The sequence below is a fragment of the Micropterus dolomieu genome, linkage group LG05 (genome assembly GCF_021292245.1).
Source record: "Micropterus dolomieu isolate WLL.071019.BEF.003 ecotype Adirondacks linkage group LG05, ASM2129224v1, whole genome shotgun sequence".
Classification (NCBI taxonomy): Eukaryota; Metazoa; Chordata; class Actinopteri; order Centrarchiformes; family Centrarchidae; genus Micropterus; species Micropterus dolomieu.
Genome location: NC_060154.1, coordinates 10,486,429 through 10,500,303, shown reverse-complemented (window position 1 = coordinate 10,500,303; position 13,875 = coordinate 10,486,429). Strand labels below are relative to the sequence as shown.

The following is a 13,875-nucleotide window of genomic DNA, read 5'->3' as shown; positions in this document are numbered from 1 at the left end:
AGAAAATAAATCTGCACAAAGATAATAAGGAAGACTTACTGACTTCTACATTTATATCTGCAAAGGTTCTCAGTCGTCCAGGTCAAAATTATTCAAGGAAGGTTGAAATCAAGGTGCAACTGGACTGTCCAGTTGATTTGAACCTTCCTTGGATGGCTTCTACATTGTTCTTTGAAAGTATTTTACAACTATAAAGGTTGGTCCTTCCTCAGCACTGCACTGAACATCTCTCTATTCTACTTTAAGATGTTTCAGTGAATAAACCCCCAAGAATTTCTTCAGCTTGGCCTTTAGCAATGTTTATAGCTTTGTGTATAATTCACTGAGCTGCTTGTTTGTTCCTATGTTTACATGTGGCAAAAAATAACTTGGATCCTCGCTGAATTTTCGTGTAAAAAAATCTGTACAAGAGGACACCAGATCAGATCAATATATCAGCTGAACTGTGACAGATAATTATTTAGTGAAAACTGGATTGCATTAAGTGCAAAATATTAGAGCTATCACAGGCAAAACTCCGTAATTATTGTTTGGATCCACTGAGAGTATTTTGTTTCTCCAACAAACTCTGCCCTTGGGAATGATCTAGCTTTGACACTGCTGAACACAATGTACCATTTCACTGGCATGCAGCATGCTGAACAGAGACTCTCTGCTATTTCCAACAAAGTGTACAGTTTACATACCAGTCATGGTTTGAAGGAAACACTGAAGACAAACATCAGTTTAAGCTTTTATATTAGAAAAAACAATTACAAAACTTAGACAAGATTGTGATTCAACAATTGCATTTGTATAAAAATACATTCGTTTTTTCAGTGCGTTCCGACAAAGTCGCACAGATGACCCTGAAGACTTCTTTCATACTCCTAACAGTTTTTTGGAAGTTGAAGAGAAAACAATCCTCAAGTCAGTTTTTGGAATGTTCTTTGTCCATACATTTCAGTGGCTTCCCCAGCTTAAGGCTCGACTTGAACGCTGAGTAGTGGTTGAGCTTCACAAAGTGCCCCACAGCACCAAGGCATCTGGCTCCCATCAAAAGCTTCAGGCCACATGGCTCAGAGGTCTCCTCCTCCTCCTTTTGTTTAGCAGCTGGGAGAGCTAATCTATGAGCCTTGTGCAGCTTTATACACAAACTGCTCATCCTATTTAATCACTGAGTTAATATCAACACCCACAGCTATCTGACACTTCAGTGCCTTAAGGCTTGCATTAACATAGCACTTCTCTAGGAATTCATCCATGTACAATTCAACGTTTTTGTTCTTTCAGAAAACATTCAGATCTATTCAACTCTGAGAGAACGGCTCCCTGAAACTCTCATGCAATCCTCAATGGCAGATAATTAAGGCATACATATTTTTCCCTTTAACATATTGTGACCTGCATGCATAAAATACATCTGCTTATTGACTTGCCTGCTCTAGTATCTCCTTCAGATACAGTATGTGCTTAAGTAACAGTAGAAATTATCACAGGCACACAATGCATAGCCATGTAGGTTGTTAAAATCTACTGTGTTGCTAGGACAAGGGGAGTTGAAGACAATAATTGCAGTTCTCTCTGTATGCCACTCAAAGATGACAATGTGCTACTAAACATTCGTCAAATTATCAAGAGCGTTTTTTTTTAAAATATCTGAACACCAGGTGCAACCCCAACTCTGCACCAGATAAATATCAAGTGACCTTTCCCCCACAATATGTCCTAAACTCCTTAAATCTGAAAATTCTCTTCACATAAGGGAATCGTTGACTGGGAGGTATTTGTAGCTCACTTCACCAGGAGCCAAAGGTCACTTGGGGAGGACAGGAACTGATGTGGAAACTTTGCTTGTAACAGAACAAGAAAGCATCCACTTTGCTTTATGGACTTGGAAACCAAGTGGCGGCTCCTCCAGTGACATCCAGTTCCTGCGAGCTCCATCTCCTGACCTCTCCATGGCGCTTCAGTCCCTCTACATGACACTTGGTGGGACCAGGTGCCATTCATCAGAGAGAAGTAATCCAGGAGAAGACAAATCTCTTGATTTGTTTCATTAATTTAAGTTGCTAAACACTCAGGCAGGGTTCATGGTTCAACATGTCATGCAGCGAGGTCTCATGTTGAAGGGCTGAGGGTTTGGGTCAATCTGTAGGCAGGAAATGGAAAAAAAAAAAAAAATAGACACACAAGATGAAGGTTAAGTAAGAAGATAATTCAGTCTTTCTCCAAGCAAAACATTCAGCGCTATGATGCGTACACCCACTGATTTGTTTTTATGTAGTTACTGTTATACAATTCAGCTGTGATCTCAAGAGTCTCTTAGGCAGGAAATAAGTCTGCTAGGGATGTTTTAAAATTCAACTACATTCATTTATATATGCCAATCAAACTAAATAAACAGGTATAGGTTGGTTTTGTTTCCAGCATTTGGTGACTCACCTCACTGTACACAGGCGGAGGTCGGAAGCGAAACTCTTGGACAAATGCCATGAGGGGGCGTTCCAGGATCCCACTCAGGTCGTCGACAGGTTGCGGGACCACCGCGTTATTGCGCTGCTCTGCCTCCTCCTCAGTCACCACAGAGCTGTAATCTGGAGGAGCTGCAGGGAAAGAGGCGGGATTAATCCGCTGGTCTGACTCAACAGAACAGTACAGGTCCAAACACTAAGCTGCTGAATCATCAGTGCAGTTAGAAACCCACATTACATTTACTGCCTTTTGCTCTAACAAAAGGCATCTGACCCAGTGGTATTTTGGAAGACAGTGATCATAAAAATAAGAGGGAACAGGTCCATAGATATTAAAGAGGCTCTTCGAAAAGCAAAAAGTAGCAATTTATTCATTTAGCTGTGAATATTTATTGTCAAAGCAAAACAAAAGAAAAAGTGATAGTCTCTCTCTATCATGTGTTGATCTGCCCAGTCTGAGCACTAGCAGTTGAAAAGATTTCTACTAAGTGAGTGAGTAAAGAAAATAATTCACTGCACACAAAAATCACTGCAGTATTAAAAGGACACTTACGCTCAGGCTGCTCGGGGATGGCCATGCGCAGCCACTCCAGGTTGACACTGTACTGGCTGCTGACGCTGGAGGTGCGGCTGCCGAAGGGATGGAGGGGGATGGTGCCTATAACCAGCGGCAGCTCCAGACACAGCTTTGATGTCCCAGGAACATCAACACAAACCTGGTGGGAGGAAAAGAGGAGAACTTTTAGCGAGATCTGGGCAAAGCGCAGCATGGAAATACGGAATTCCTAACAAAATAAAGCTGTTGACTGAGCTCACCTTGAGCATGTACTCCACTTTGATAATGCGGCACTGTAGGATGGAGGGTCCCACGGGTGGGATCTTGATGGCGCGACCATGCCATGTCTCTCTGCATCTGGCGCCCACAATATCACCGCACAGTGTGCCAACCACCGCACGCTTCTGCTTCATAGTGCCGCGGGCAATGAATGTCTGTGTCTGAGTGATGTAGGCTTTGGGCACAACTGATCTGGAGGTAGAGTTGTCAAACTCCGCAAAGACAGGAATCACCTCACCTGCGGATAGAGAAGGTACGTTAGAAATTGCAGACAATGGCCTACAAAGACTGGTATTTTGTTTACTTGCTTTAGGAGCTAGAGTCTCACCTGGTGTGTACCCTTTGCGGTCGATTTTTGCAGTTACAGACACCTGCCCAAAGTTACGGTACCACGCCCGTGCCATCTTGTCCTTCGTTCCGGCCTGTGGCGCCTGGTAATGACGAGACCAAATGAGACACGTGCCTCAAAACGCCCAGAAAATCATGCCTTGTGTAATGACACAATCATGACATGTGAGGGCTGAGATGCTCACCAATAAGGCCGGTGTGTTGATGTCGATGGGTTCAATGACTGTAAACTCCTTCTTTATCTTCTTGACGGTGGCCCAAGGCCTATGTAGCTTAACTTTGACCCAGTAACGGATGCTGCCGTGTTTCCCCTCGAAGGAGGTGACCAGAGTCTCCTCAGGCAGTTGGAAGCTGAAAGGAAATTCATGTCTGCCGGCAGGAAGGACTGTTGCTTCACCATTATCTGAGGAGAGGAGATAAAACAGACAAACAAATGTATGTTAGAGTTCATTCACTATGGTTCTGTTTTGTTCATTTGATTTCAAGAATACAGGACAGTGAGTGTAACTTCAATTCAGATGTGCCAAGTTGGTGCCAGGTGATTATCAGAAAGAAGAGCATGAAGTACTATAACAGCCATATATCATCTGGCACAATGACATAATAGTTAAACTATGCTAAACCTGCACAACTAGTGCAAACAACACCAGTGTTTTTTTTTAGAAGTCTACAAAAATAAAACTGACTTAGCGAGAGAGCAAGAACAGATCTTTTAAGTGTGCCTCTTGTTGAAATAGAAATCTCTCTGTCTTTCTCTGTAATCACATGGCTTCTGTGCTTGCTCAGAGGGGCGGTTCCTCCATTTGTGCTGACTGAGAACATGTTTTCCTCAAGCTGTACTACACAGCCTGTCTCAACTGCTCCGGGGTTTTTTTTCTCTCTTGCTGCACAGGTCCATGAGCACGTGTTTGTGTTTAACAGACTTGATGTGTTTTGTGTCGCTTTGTTAGCTTGAAGCAATAACAATACGCTGTCACTGTCAAATCCTCTTAATGGGTCAAGTGGGTTGTTATGAGCTTTCTGCTTTATGTTTTTGTGCACACCAGCAAAAAAAATATATACTTTCAAACAGCACCTAATTCTTTAACATTATATGATGTTTTTGATCTTGTTTGCAAACAGGCTGTTATAAAATACCAACTCAAGCAGTGAGAGTGAACACTGCATGAAAACGTAAAATTGTCGAAGCCCTGGCTGTGAATTTCCTGTCTACACTTTAAACCAAAACAATGCTGTGCCAATGAACGAAGACAGGAACCTGAGGTTCTCCCACATCCCTGTGGAGAAAAGAAACAACTCAGGACTTTCTTCGAATGAGGAAAAGTCTGATGTCAGATTTCTTTCAACAGATGTTTTCACAATGAAAAAGGAGTGCACACACAGCTGTTGCTGCATGTTGTGCTCTCTTCTTATACAGCTTGGGTTTTTTTAACTTAAATAAGTTATGCCCAGCAACAAAACTTATCATATGGCAATTTGAAGAAATAACTAACCAACCCAAACCCAATTATCAATGAATGAATGCTTGTTTTGTGCTTTGTCTTAATCTGGATGTTCGGTTTTACTTCTTTAAGGAAGTACCCAACAACATAGTACACATCTCTGGAAAGGCTTCTAACAAAATCCTTTAAACTTAGGTATTGTTTCAATCACAGAAAATGAGATCTAGTCAACTACAGTTAGCAGCTAAAAGTTACAACAAGTTTATGAATCAAGCCATAACCATAACCAGCAAAATGTGAGGAAAACAACTTGACCTTGCCAGAAAAAAAGACCACGTTCATGAGCTGTGTAACGTTAACTCGCACATTAAATATGAAAACTACACTATTCTCAATTTGCAGACACACAACTAGCCCAGTGTCTCCAGACAAATGAACCAACTGGACTAACGTTACTGTTTTTACTCGCTTGCCATTTGCTCAATGAGAGGACGCTTGTTTTGCTGTTGGGACCCCCAACTAGCAGACAGTTTCACAAGTTTACAGTCAGGAAGTACACACTGCGGTCTCCCCCATTACCGTGCCTGCAGAGCGGACTGACCTGCCTGGAGCAGCACCTCTCTCCGGTTCAGGTACTCCACCTCGTCGCTATAGTTTTGGGTGTATGCGGTGCTGGAGCCGGCGGACCGGGACTCGGTCCAGTGCACTTTAGCGAACCCTTCGGCGTGGAGCTTTAGAGAGTCTACACGACTCTCCCGGGACAGATCCAGCACCACCCGGCCGGACACCACATCCCCGCTGCTGAACACCGGAGGACAGTCCACCTCCGGAGAGTCGAAGGCGATGGCAAACTTTTTCAAACTGTCGAAAATCATTTTAGCAGGTTGTGCGAGTCCTCTCAATAGTAAATGATTCCTTAATTCTTGTTCCGGAGTAGGTATTTAAAGTATGCTGAGGTGGATCTTCGGATGTCTTTTGTTCACTTGTTTAAAGCTCAAACTGTGAAAACATTTTCGGCTGCAGCGCTATTTGCAGTCTGAGAAAGTGGGCGGATCTCTCAGTGTATTACGTAAGGGCTCAGGAGAGGGTTGAAGCCTGGTGCTGCCTTCAGGTGCTCCCCTTTAACACCGACTTATCACTGCTGCAGTTGTAAATAAGACATGTGGTTGCATTTGGCTACTTAATTATCAAAATGTTAAACACAACTTCCGGGAAGTTTCAAACGTTGAGCAGTGGAGTTCAAGTTAACAACTAACACTGCAGCAGCTGTTTCCAATAATAAACACAGCTGGGGCAAGTGATGTGTGAAAAATCTGCTGCTGCATCTGAAAACCAGACCTCACACCTAGGCGTGAGACCTGTTACAAAATTTGATTTTTGGTGGTTTATTGTTTTGTTATAAACATAATTACACAAAGGAGAAAATTCTCAACAGGCCTACGTTTTATTTCATTTATTCATCAACCATCAGAACAAGTCTGGACAAAGCCTGAGAAAGAAACCACCATGATGCCAACATTACCAAACATGCCAAACACTATGAAAAGAAACCTGTTTTAAAACTGTCAAAGTTTCATGACAGCCACACACCTGAGAGTCACACCTTGACAACTTCAGTGACAACTTCATGTAAAATTCCCGCTTCCTCACTCATTGGGTTACTTGTTTGGAGCTCTTCTCACAAGAACCCATATTTGCGGACCTAGCCTGAAGGCAGCATAATAAATATGCATACTGGGTGTGGAGGCAGCAGTGAGGAAAACAGGGCCTGGTGATGATTGATGGTTACAGGTTCTTAGGAGAAGAAAACAGGCTTACTGAGCATGCCTCTGTCTGGCAGAGATCTGCCCAGCACAGCTCAGAGGGAAATAGTTTCACTGTGGACCAAAGCTGTTTACTCTACTTTTTCCATGTCGCTTTGAACATACTGTTTCACAGCCAGAGACACCGCACACATGGAGAACACAAAGCTGCACAAACGTATGCCACCAAATCCCCTTATGAAAACATTAATTCATTCTACCCTCGGTAACAGACGGATTCAACACAGGAAAACTGCAAGCCCGACTAAAGACACGTTGTGTAACAACTAAATCACTTGCATGAATCTTAGCATCCATGCAGCGTTTTCTTAACACATCAAATTCAAACAAAACCAATTCTGAACAGAATTTATTTTTCTTCCAAAGTCCGTTGCCATCAAATAACTTAAACACTGCTCCCTTTTTAAGCTGAGTAACTCGTTTCATTCAATTTAAAAGCCATCAGACTTAAATTAAGTCTGGTCTGAGAAAAACAAAGTTGTTTACTCCTTTGTTCCCTGGGATGACTAGTTAGCTCTCCAGTGCCATCAACTGGCGGTGTGGAGGAAATGTGCACAGCTGCAGGACTCCCGGGATGCTTTTACGCAGCCTGCACTGGGCTGGAGATGTGTGTCAAAAAATGTAAGACTCTAGGTAGATGATGCTCGCAGAATAATAAAGTATAATTGGGTCTCTGGAGAGGTGAGTTGCCCCTCGCGGTTATTTTGTTAAGTACAAAGATGTTTCTCTGCATCTTTCCTTCAGTATAATCAGTTAATTTATCCAGAAAATGTACCAACTACCATCAAACTTATATTTGGGAGGTCCAGTTTGCATCAATTTTGTCAGTTCTTGCTTAAAATCAATTCAGGAAGCTATGTGCTGTGACCTGTGGTGAAATAAAGACCAGCATGCCACCTGCTGGTGACCAGGAGCAGTGGCCTGGCTCTACCGGAGTTCCCTGCCTCGGTCCTGATAAGATGAACCTGCGGTTCTCCGCACAGAACGATGGGCCTGATAAACTGCTGTGCAGATGACTTGAATGTGATAACCCTAATCATGGCTGAAAACACTTTTACCACTGCTGCAGAAAGGAGTTAACATATTTATCTATGTGAGTTGCTCTTTGTTTACCCAAAGAGCTGCTGCAGAAAACTGTATAACAAATATTTACATTGAAGGCCCTGCATACTTTAGAGCAGAGGTTTTCAAAGTGGGAGATGGGCCTCCCCAGGGGGGCTCCAAACAGTTTCATGGGAGGCTCAGTGAAAAAATATATTACATTAGTTTTTGCATTAATTATCAAAAGGGGGTCCAGAATAGTCTAAATGTGAATGTAAATTTTACAGTTTTAGCCCCACTTTCCCAGACATAAATGCCTTAGGACACACTTTTATTATATCTTTGGTGTAGTCTGTAGGTATGTCAAACAGCAATATTGGGCTGTCATGGCTCAATTCTGTCTATGTGATCATATAACTTAATCATGATACCTTAGGCATCCAGGACTAGAGCAAAAGTAACTAAATAAAGTAAGGGAGGGGCACTTTTTCCCACGCTTTGCCTGAGCGAAGGCCCACAGTCTCAGACTTTGAAAACCCCTGCTTTAGAGCAAAGAGGGGCTTAAGAAAGTGTAATTCTACAGAGGTGTTTGCAAGAGAAATTAAAACTAAAACTGGAAACACCCCTGAAACACAACTGAACTTTCCACTGAAACCAGACGCACTCTCTCTAAAAGAGCGGAAAATGACACCATGTGTAAAATGAATGGAGATGTTCGCAGGTTGTGTGGTGGTGAGGGGCGGGGTCAACAGCAGCCACGTGGATTGTTTCCTGGTTGCTGTGGCTACACAAGCTGCAATTTTTAAACACCCCCAACCCTTTCCTCCAGACTTCCTTTCTGCACTGCCTTTATATTTGCAACTCTGCCAAATCGCCTGTATGTCAAATATTTGGCCATATAATATATTATTTAAGCAATAGCTCACAACAGGCCGTGGTATACGCTTATTATATCACAGTTAAGGGGCATTGTTCAGCCCAACGTGAAGCATTTTATAAATATGAAAAATCAAAATCAAACTACCGCACACTGATCTGACTTACTACTTTATTTGTGAACAACGCGTTTCGCCCATTGCTTCTTCAGGCTCACACAGTGAAATTACAAAAGCACATACAGGTGTGTTAAGTAGATCCTGTGCAGGTCATGTGACAAGCACAATCCCTGCATTACATGACTCCCACAAAAACAGCATCTTATACAGTGTCATGATAACAATATATATATATATATATATATATATATATATACACATACACCATTTAAATTTTTTTTAAACATACATAAATTACAACATTATCAGACCTCATAAATATCATAAGGAAGAAGGGAAGCTTTTTGGATTCATCAATTGAACACTATTGAACCTCATGGACTGAATGAGACACTAGATTTTAGCCCATTTTTGTAATGATGATTATTATGTCTATCTCTGAGGTGGGGTTTCTGTCCTTCAGAGAAAGTTTAAATATTGTATACCTTGAGGGATATATGCTAAAGGTAGGAATGTCAGGCTATTTTTCCTTATGATATTTATGAGGTCTGATAATGTTGTAATATTTGTAATTTATGTATGTTTTAAATTGTGTATGTATATATATATATAATATAACAATATATATATATATATATATATATATATATATATATATATATATATATATATATATATATATATTGTTATAATGACACTTTGTATAAGATGCTATTTTTGTGGGAGTCATGTAATGCAGGGATTGTGCTTGTCACATGACCTGCACAGGATCTACTTAACACACCCGTATGTGCTTTTGTAATTTCATTGTGTGAGCCTGAAGAAGCAATGGGCGAAACGCGTTGCTCACAAATAAAGTAGTAAGTCAGATCAGTGTGCGGTAGCTTGTTTTTGTTTTGTTTTTTTGTTTTTGTTGCCCATTTTATAAATATATTTATATTTCAGAGTGTAGATAAACGTTTTCTGGAGTTGGGAAACTGTTGGATAAAATAATCAGACAGAATTGTCTGATTTTGGCTAATCCACATAACAAAAAATACAAATAAAACTTCATTACAGTAAGGCAAAAAATCATAGATATTAAAGGGAGATATACCAGGAAATAAATGCTATAGCAAAATTTCTGACAGATGACATATTGATATCATCTTATGGTATTTAACGTAATATCACCCGCCCTTAAGCTTTATTTCAAAGGGAAACGAGATGCAGAAGAAATAGGCCTGTGGTTGAATGAAATCACACCTACCTAGATGGTGGTCCAGAGTTCCCTGTTTTTATTTCAGTTTTGATTTCCCACTGATACGATTTGAATTTGGTTCGATTTTCAACAAGTTGATCAGTATTAAAATTGATTTTAATATTGATAAACTGTTAACTGCTTGTAATTCATAAAGTAAAAACACCAAACAAGCGGCTGGTCTAAGTAAATTAGAAGTTTGAGAATATCAGTTTCAGCTGTGGTAACTGATTGTAACTGACATATGACTATTTTATACAAAATCAATACAATAAAATATGCATTAGTTCTAGTTATCTCAGTTAATGGGTGATGTGTTTGTATTGCCAAATGGTGGTAAAATATGATAGATTTCAGACACAAAGTAAAGATTTACTATTGAGATGTGAATGGTGAATTTAAACATTTATCTGTCAGCGTCTGGTAGATGTTCACATTTTAAAAAGTTAATTTCCCACCTATAATCACAGTGTATGATTTAGGCTGAAATGTAGACTAGATATTAACACCTGCCTAGTGTACCTTTAACCAGAGTGTATACACAAACGATGCAGCTGCTGCAGCAGCAAATGTCCTGAAAACGATATTCTGGATTCAAACTTGTTCGGCTCTCTATAATCTGCCAAATCAACAACAACACAAATTCAGCTCTTATCTGAGACTCTGCAATTTAAAATCCAGTCATATTTACCTGTCCGACCACACTGGAGAGTAATGTTTACATGGCATTTAATGAAACATTAACCTGTCTACAGTTTATTTACTCAGCTACTATGGCCTGTATTCTCTGCCTCACTGATTTCTGGTACCTACGACACTGGGGGGAACTTCTCACTTTAAAGTGTTATGTCCTGTACAAAACAGCACTCAATAAACATAGTTGTGTTTATTTGGATTCAGCACTAATGGATTTGTGTTTAATGATAGGATCAAATGTAGCCAGTGTCAACCTCTCTCCCGGGTTTCCATGCAACATATTTGTCCCAGGTGGCTTCATTTCAAGTGCAGCGACAAGACACAGTGGCTACCAGCTGGCACATGACAGAGAAGATCAGCAGTTTTACACCACATTATTCAGACAAGAGAGAACTTTTTCATATACAAGCTGCAACCCATGCTGAAATACAGTTACAATGTATATCACAGCAAAGCTACAAGCAAGGATGATTTCATACAAGAATATTATGCTGATACAACAGGGAACAAAAGAAAAGTCAGCACAAATTATAGAAATGCCAGCCATTTTATAGAAGTGAAGGGACTGTTCTGCATTTTTTAATAGTCATAGTCAACAGTTTATTTCTAGTCAACTTTGGACTATAACTCAAGTTCAAGCATCACAACTGAACTCTTTGACCGGTCCTGTTTGTCTCTCTTCCCTGCCCTGTAATTATTCTACAGCCAGTTTCATAAATAAACATTCTGAATATTAACTATCACCATCTGCAGCTGTCACCACTGACCTCGGATCAGATGCTGTCTCTTCCTGAAGTACGTGATCTTGGAGGTGTAGTCATTATACACAGAGTTCATGCCACGATTCTCCAGCCAGTGTGCTGTGGCCACCCCTCGTCCCTGCACCTTCATGGAGTGCACTTTGGTGTCCTTCCGTAGCTCCAGCACCACCTGGCCGGACACCACCTCCCCTCCAGTGAACGCTGCATCAGCTGGACCATCCAGCTCCAGCTTGAAAGACTTTATGGAGCTCAGCGTCATTGCTATGAGTAAAGACAGTTAAACAGTAAATAAACACTTATTTGATAATGGTTTAGAGCTAAACAGTAAGTACAGGAAGAATGTGTGGAACTGGTTTTCAGGTGTTGTGAAAACCACACTGCAAATTAGCCAGAACCAGCTGAAGGCATAAATGATTTAGGTTTCTAGGGCTCCTGTGGACACCAGGCAGTACATAAGTGAAGTCCAGTATTCTCTTTTTAAAATAATTGGGCACTTCCCATTAAACAGACCATAATGTTAATTTTAGCTATTTTCTTTTAGAGATCTTCATTTCAGGGTGGATCTGGGTGGCTCTGATTAGGGTCCCAGACATGCCAGGACCATCCCTGCTAGTAGCTTTCTGTTTTTAAACACGTTTTAGAAATGTTTAATAACATCATTATCATTTGTGACATTTTTCTTTTGGTTGGATCGAACTCAACTATACGAAATGGTTACTTAAGAATCATAGTGTATAACTTAACCATAACCTAATCAAATTCTGTATTGATATAAATATTTCATAACGTTATTTGGCAACAGCAAATAACTGAAACTGTGCGGTCAACAATATGTGAGTCATATTTTATAATACCTGACTGTCAGGATTCTCCCACCGGGAGAAACAAATAGTTCTATTCACAACAGTGCTCTGTGAAACAATATCTTAATCTGTCTAACAATATTTAACGTTACATTTTTTGTTATGCGTGTTTATCGTTAATTTTATGAACGGCTAAGAGCGGAGTCCCAGCCAATCAGCATTAAGAAGTGGGACTTTGTGGGACGTTTTACAAATATAGTTGTGAAGGTTGAGCTGCCGCTTAAAAAAGTCAAACTCACCGGCAGGACAGGAGCTACGTAGGGGTCCTCTCAAAGGTGAAGAAACTGCTCAATAGGAGCACAGCGTTTATAAACGGTAAAAGGTTTATATTTTACCCATCTAGCAGCCCAGAAAGTAGCAGCCTGTACTACACCAATGATAAAGAGCACATGCGAGTCACGTCCGCCTACTTTAACACGGAGGAGGAGGACTGCGTGGACTGACAGCGCGTCAAGTGAGGCAGAATAACACGGAGAATTTCCGGCTACACTCTCAAATCTAAACCTTGTGTTCCGTATTTTACCCTTCCTTTTTTATGGTTAAATGTTGTGTGAGCACAAGCTCAAAAAGTACACAATTGAAGAAGAATGTTATCGAAAGCACATCCTTCATACAATATTTGATCTTCATACACTATTTGATTTTGACCATTGGCTCAAATTTTGTTGTAGAACAGAGCCTTTTATTTTGAAGGCAGTGTGTTTTTTCAGGGTTTTTTTTCAGTTAAATGACCAATCACATTGATTACGACCAATAGCCTATTTAGTCCTTCTTTATTATAAATACAAATAAAAAAGAACAAGTAGGCCTACAGAACATACAAGTATGATGACATTCACAGGCTACTTGAATTATGTAAAAACAGCAACCCTATTTCACGGTAGTAGCCTACAAAACCATTAAAAAAACAAAAGGAAAATAATAGGCTACGTAAATTAAAATTAAAATCGAAATACATTTTAGAAGAGAATTCAGAATCATCTCAGTAAAACCAGGTTTCTGTGTTTGGGTTTGCTGAGTCTCAGTATGAGTGACTCAGTATTTGAAAAAAAGATCACTTGATCAACAAGTTACATTTTTGCAGCAACTCAAGTAGTTGTCTCCTGAAAAAAACATTTTCAGGAGTTTGCCAAATAAAATTTCATATGATGAATAAATCAAATCACTGGAGGATTCAGTAAGAAATAAACATCCTTTGTGGCATTTCTTATCAGACTGTGTCACTATAATATCCTACTGTGCTCTTAGTTAATAATTCTACTGCAACATTTGCACGTGTCATGCTCAAATATCTATAACCCTATCATTCAAATTAGCAACATCATAGGTGTGATTTAGACACGTGTCCTTGAGCAGGACCTACTTGCTCATCTATTAA

The 13,875-nt window shown here is 40.3% G+C and overlaps 1 protein-coding gene across 2 annotated transcripts; it reads right to left on the bottom strand.

Annotated features, from left to right (window-relative positions):
- Nucleotides 1–721: 721 nt before the first annotated feature.
- arrdc2 (arrestin domain containing 2) lies at nt 722–12,869 on the bottom strand. Of its 2 annotated transcripts, XM_046049824.1 has the most exons (8): nt 12,737–12,869; nt 11,641–11,895; nt 3,822–4,039; nt 3,617–3,719; nt 3,270–3,526; nt 3,007–3,169; nt 2,425–2,585; nt 722–2,131 (listed from the first exon to the last, which is right to left on the bottom strand). In XM_046049824.1, the coding sequence occupies exons 2-8, from the start codon at nt 11,891–11,893 to the stop codon at nt 2,078–2,080; spliced, it is 1,209 nt and encodes a 402-aa protein (XP_045905780.1). In that variant the 5' UTR covers nt 11,894–11,895; nt 12,737–12,869; the 3' UTR covers nt 722–2,077. The 2 variants fall into 2 exon arrangements, with proteins under 2 accessions (XP_045905780.1, XP_045905779.1); XM_046049823.1 differs by lacking the exons at nt 11,641–11,895; nt 12,737–12,869 and adding an exon at nt 5,680–6,079.
- Between the last annotated feature and the right edge of the window lie 1,006 nt (nt 12,870–13,875).

Coding starts and splice junctions, on each gene's coding strand:
- arrdc2 (XM_046049823.1), bottom strand. CDS start 5,953: ATGATTTTCGACAGTTTGAAAAAGTTTGCCATCGCCTTCGACTCTCCG. Junction 4,040..5,679: donor AGAGGTGCTGCTCCAGGCAG/GTCAGTCCGCTC, acceptor TCCTCTCCTCAG/ATAATGGTGAAGCAACAGTC. Junction 3,720..3,821: donor TCAACACACCGGCCTTATTG/GTGAGCATCTCA, acceptor CGTCATTACCAG/GCGCCACAGGCCGGAACGAA.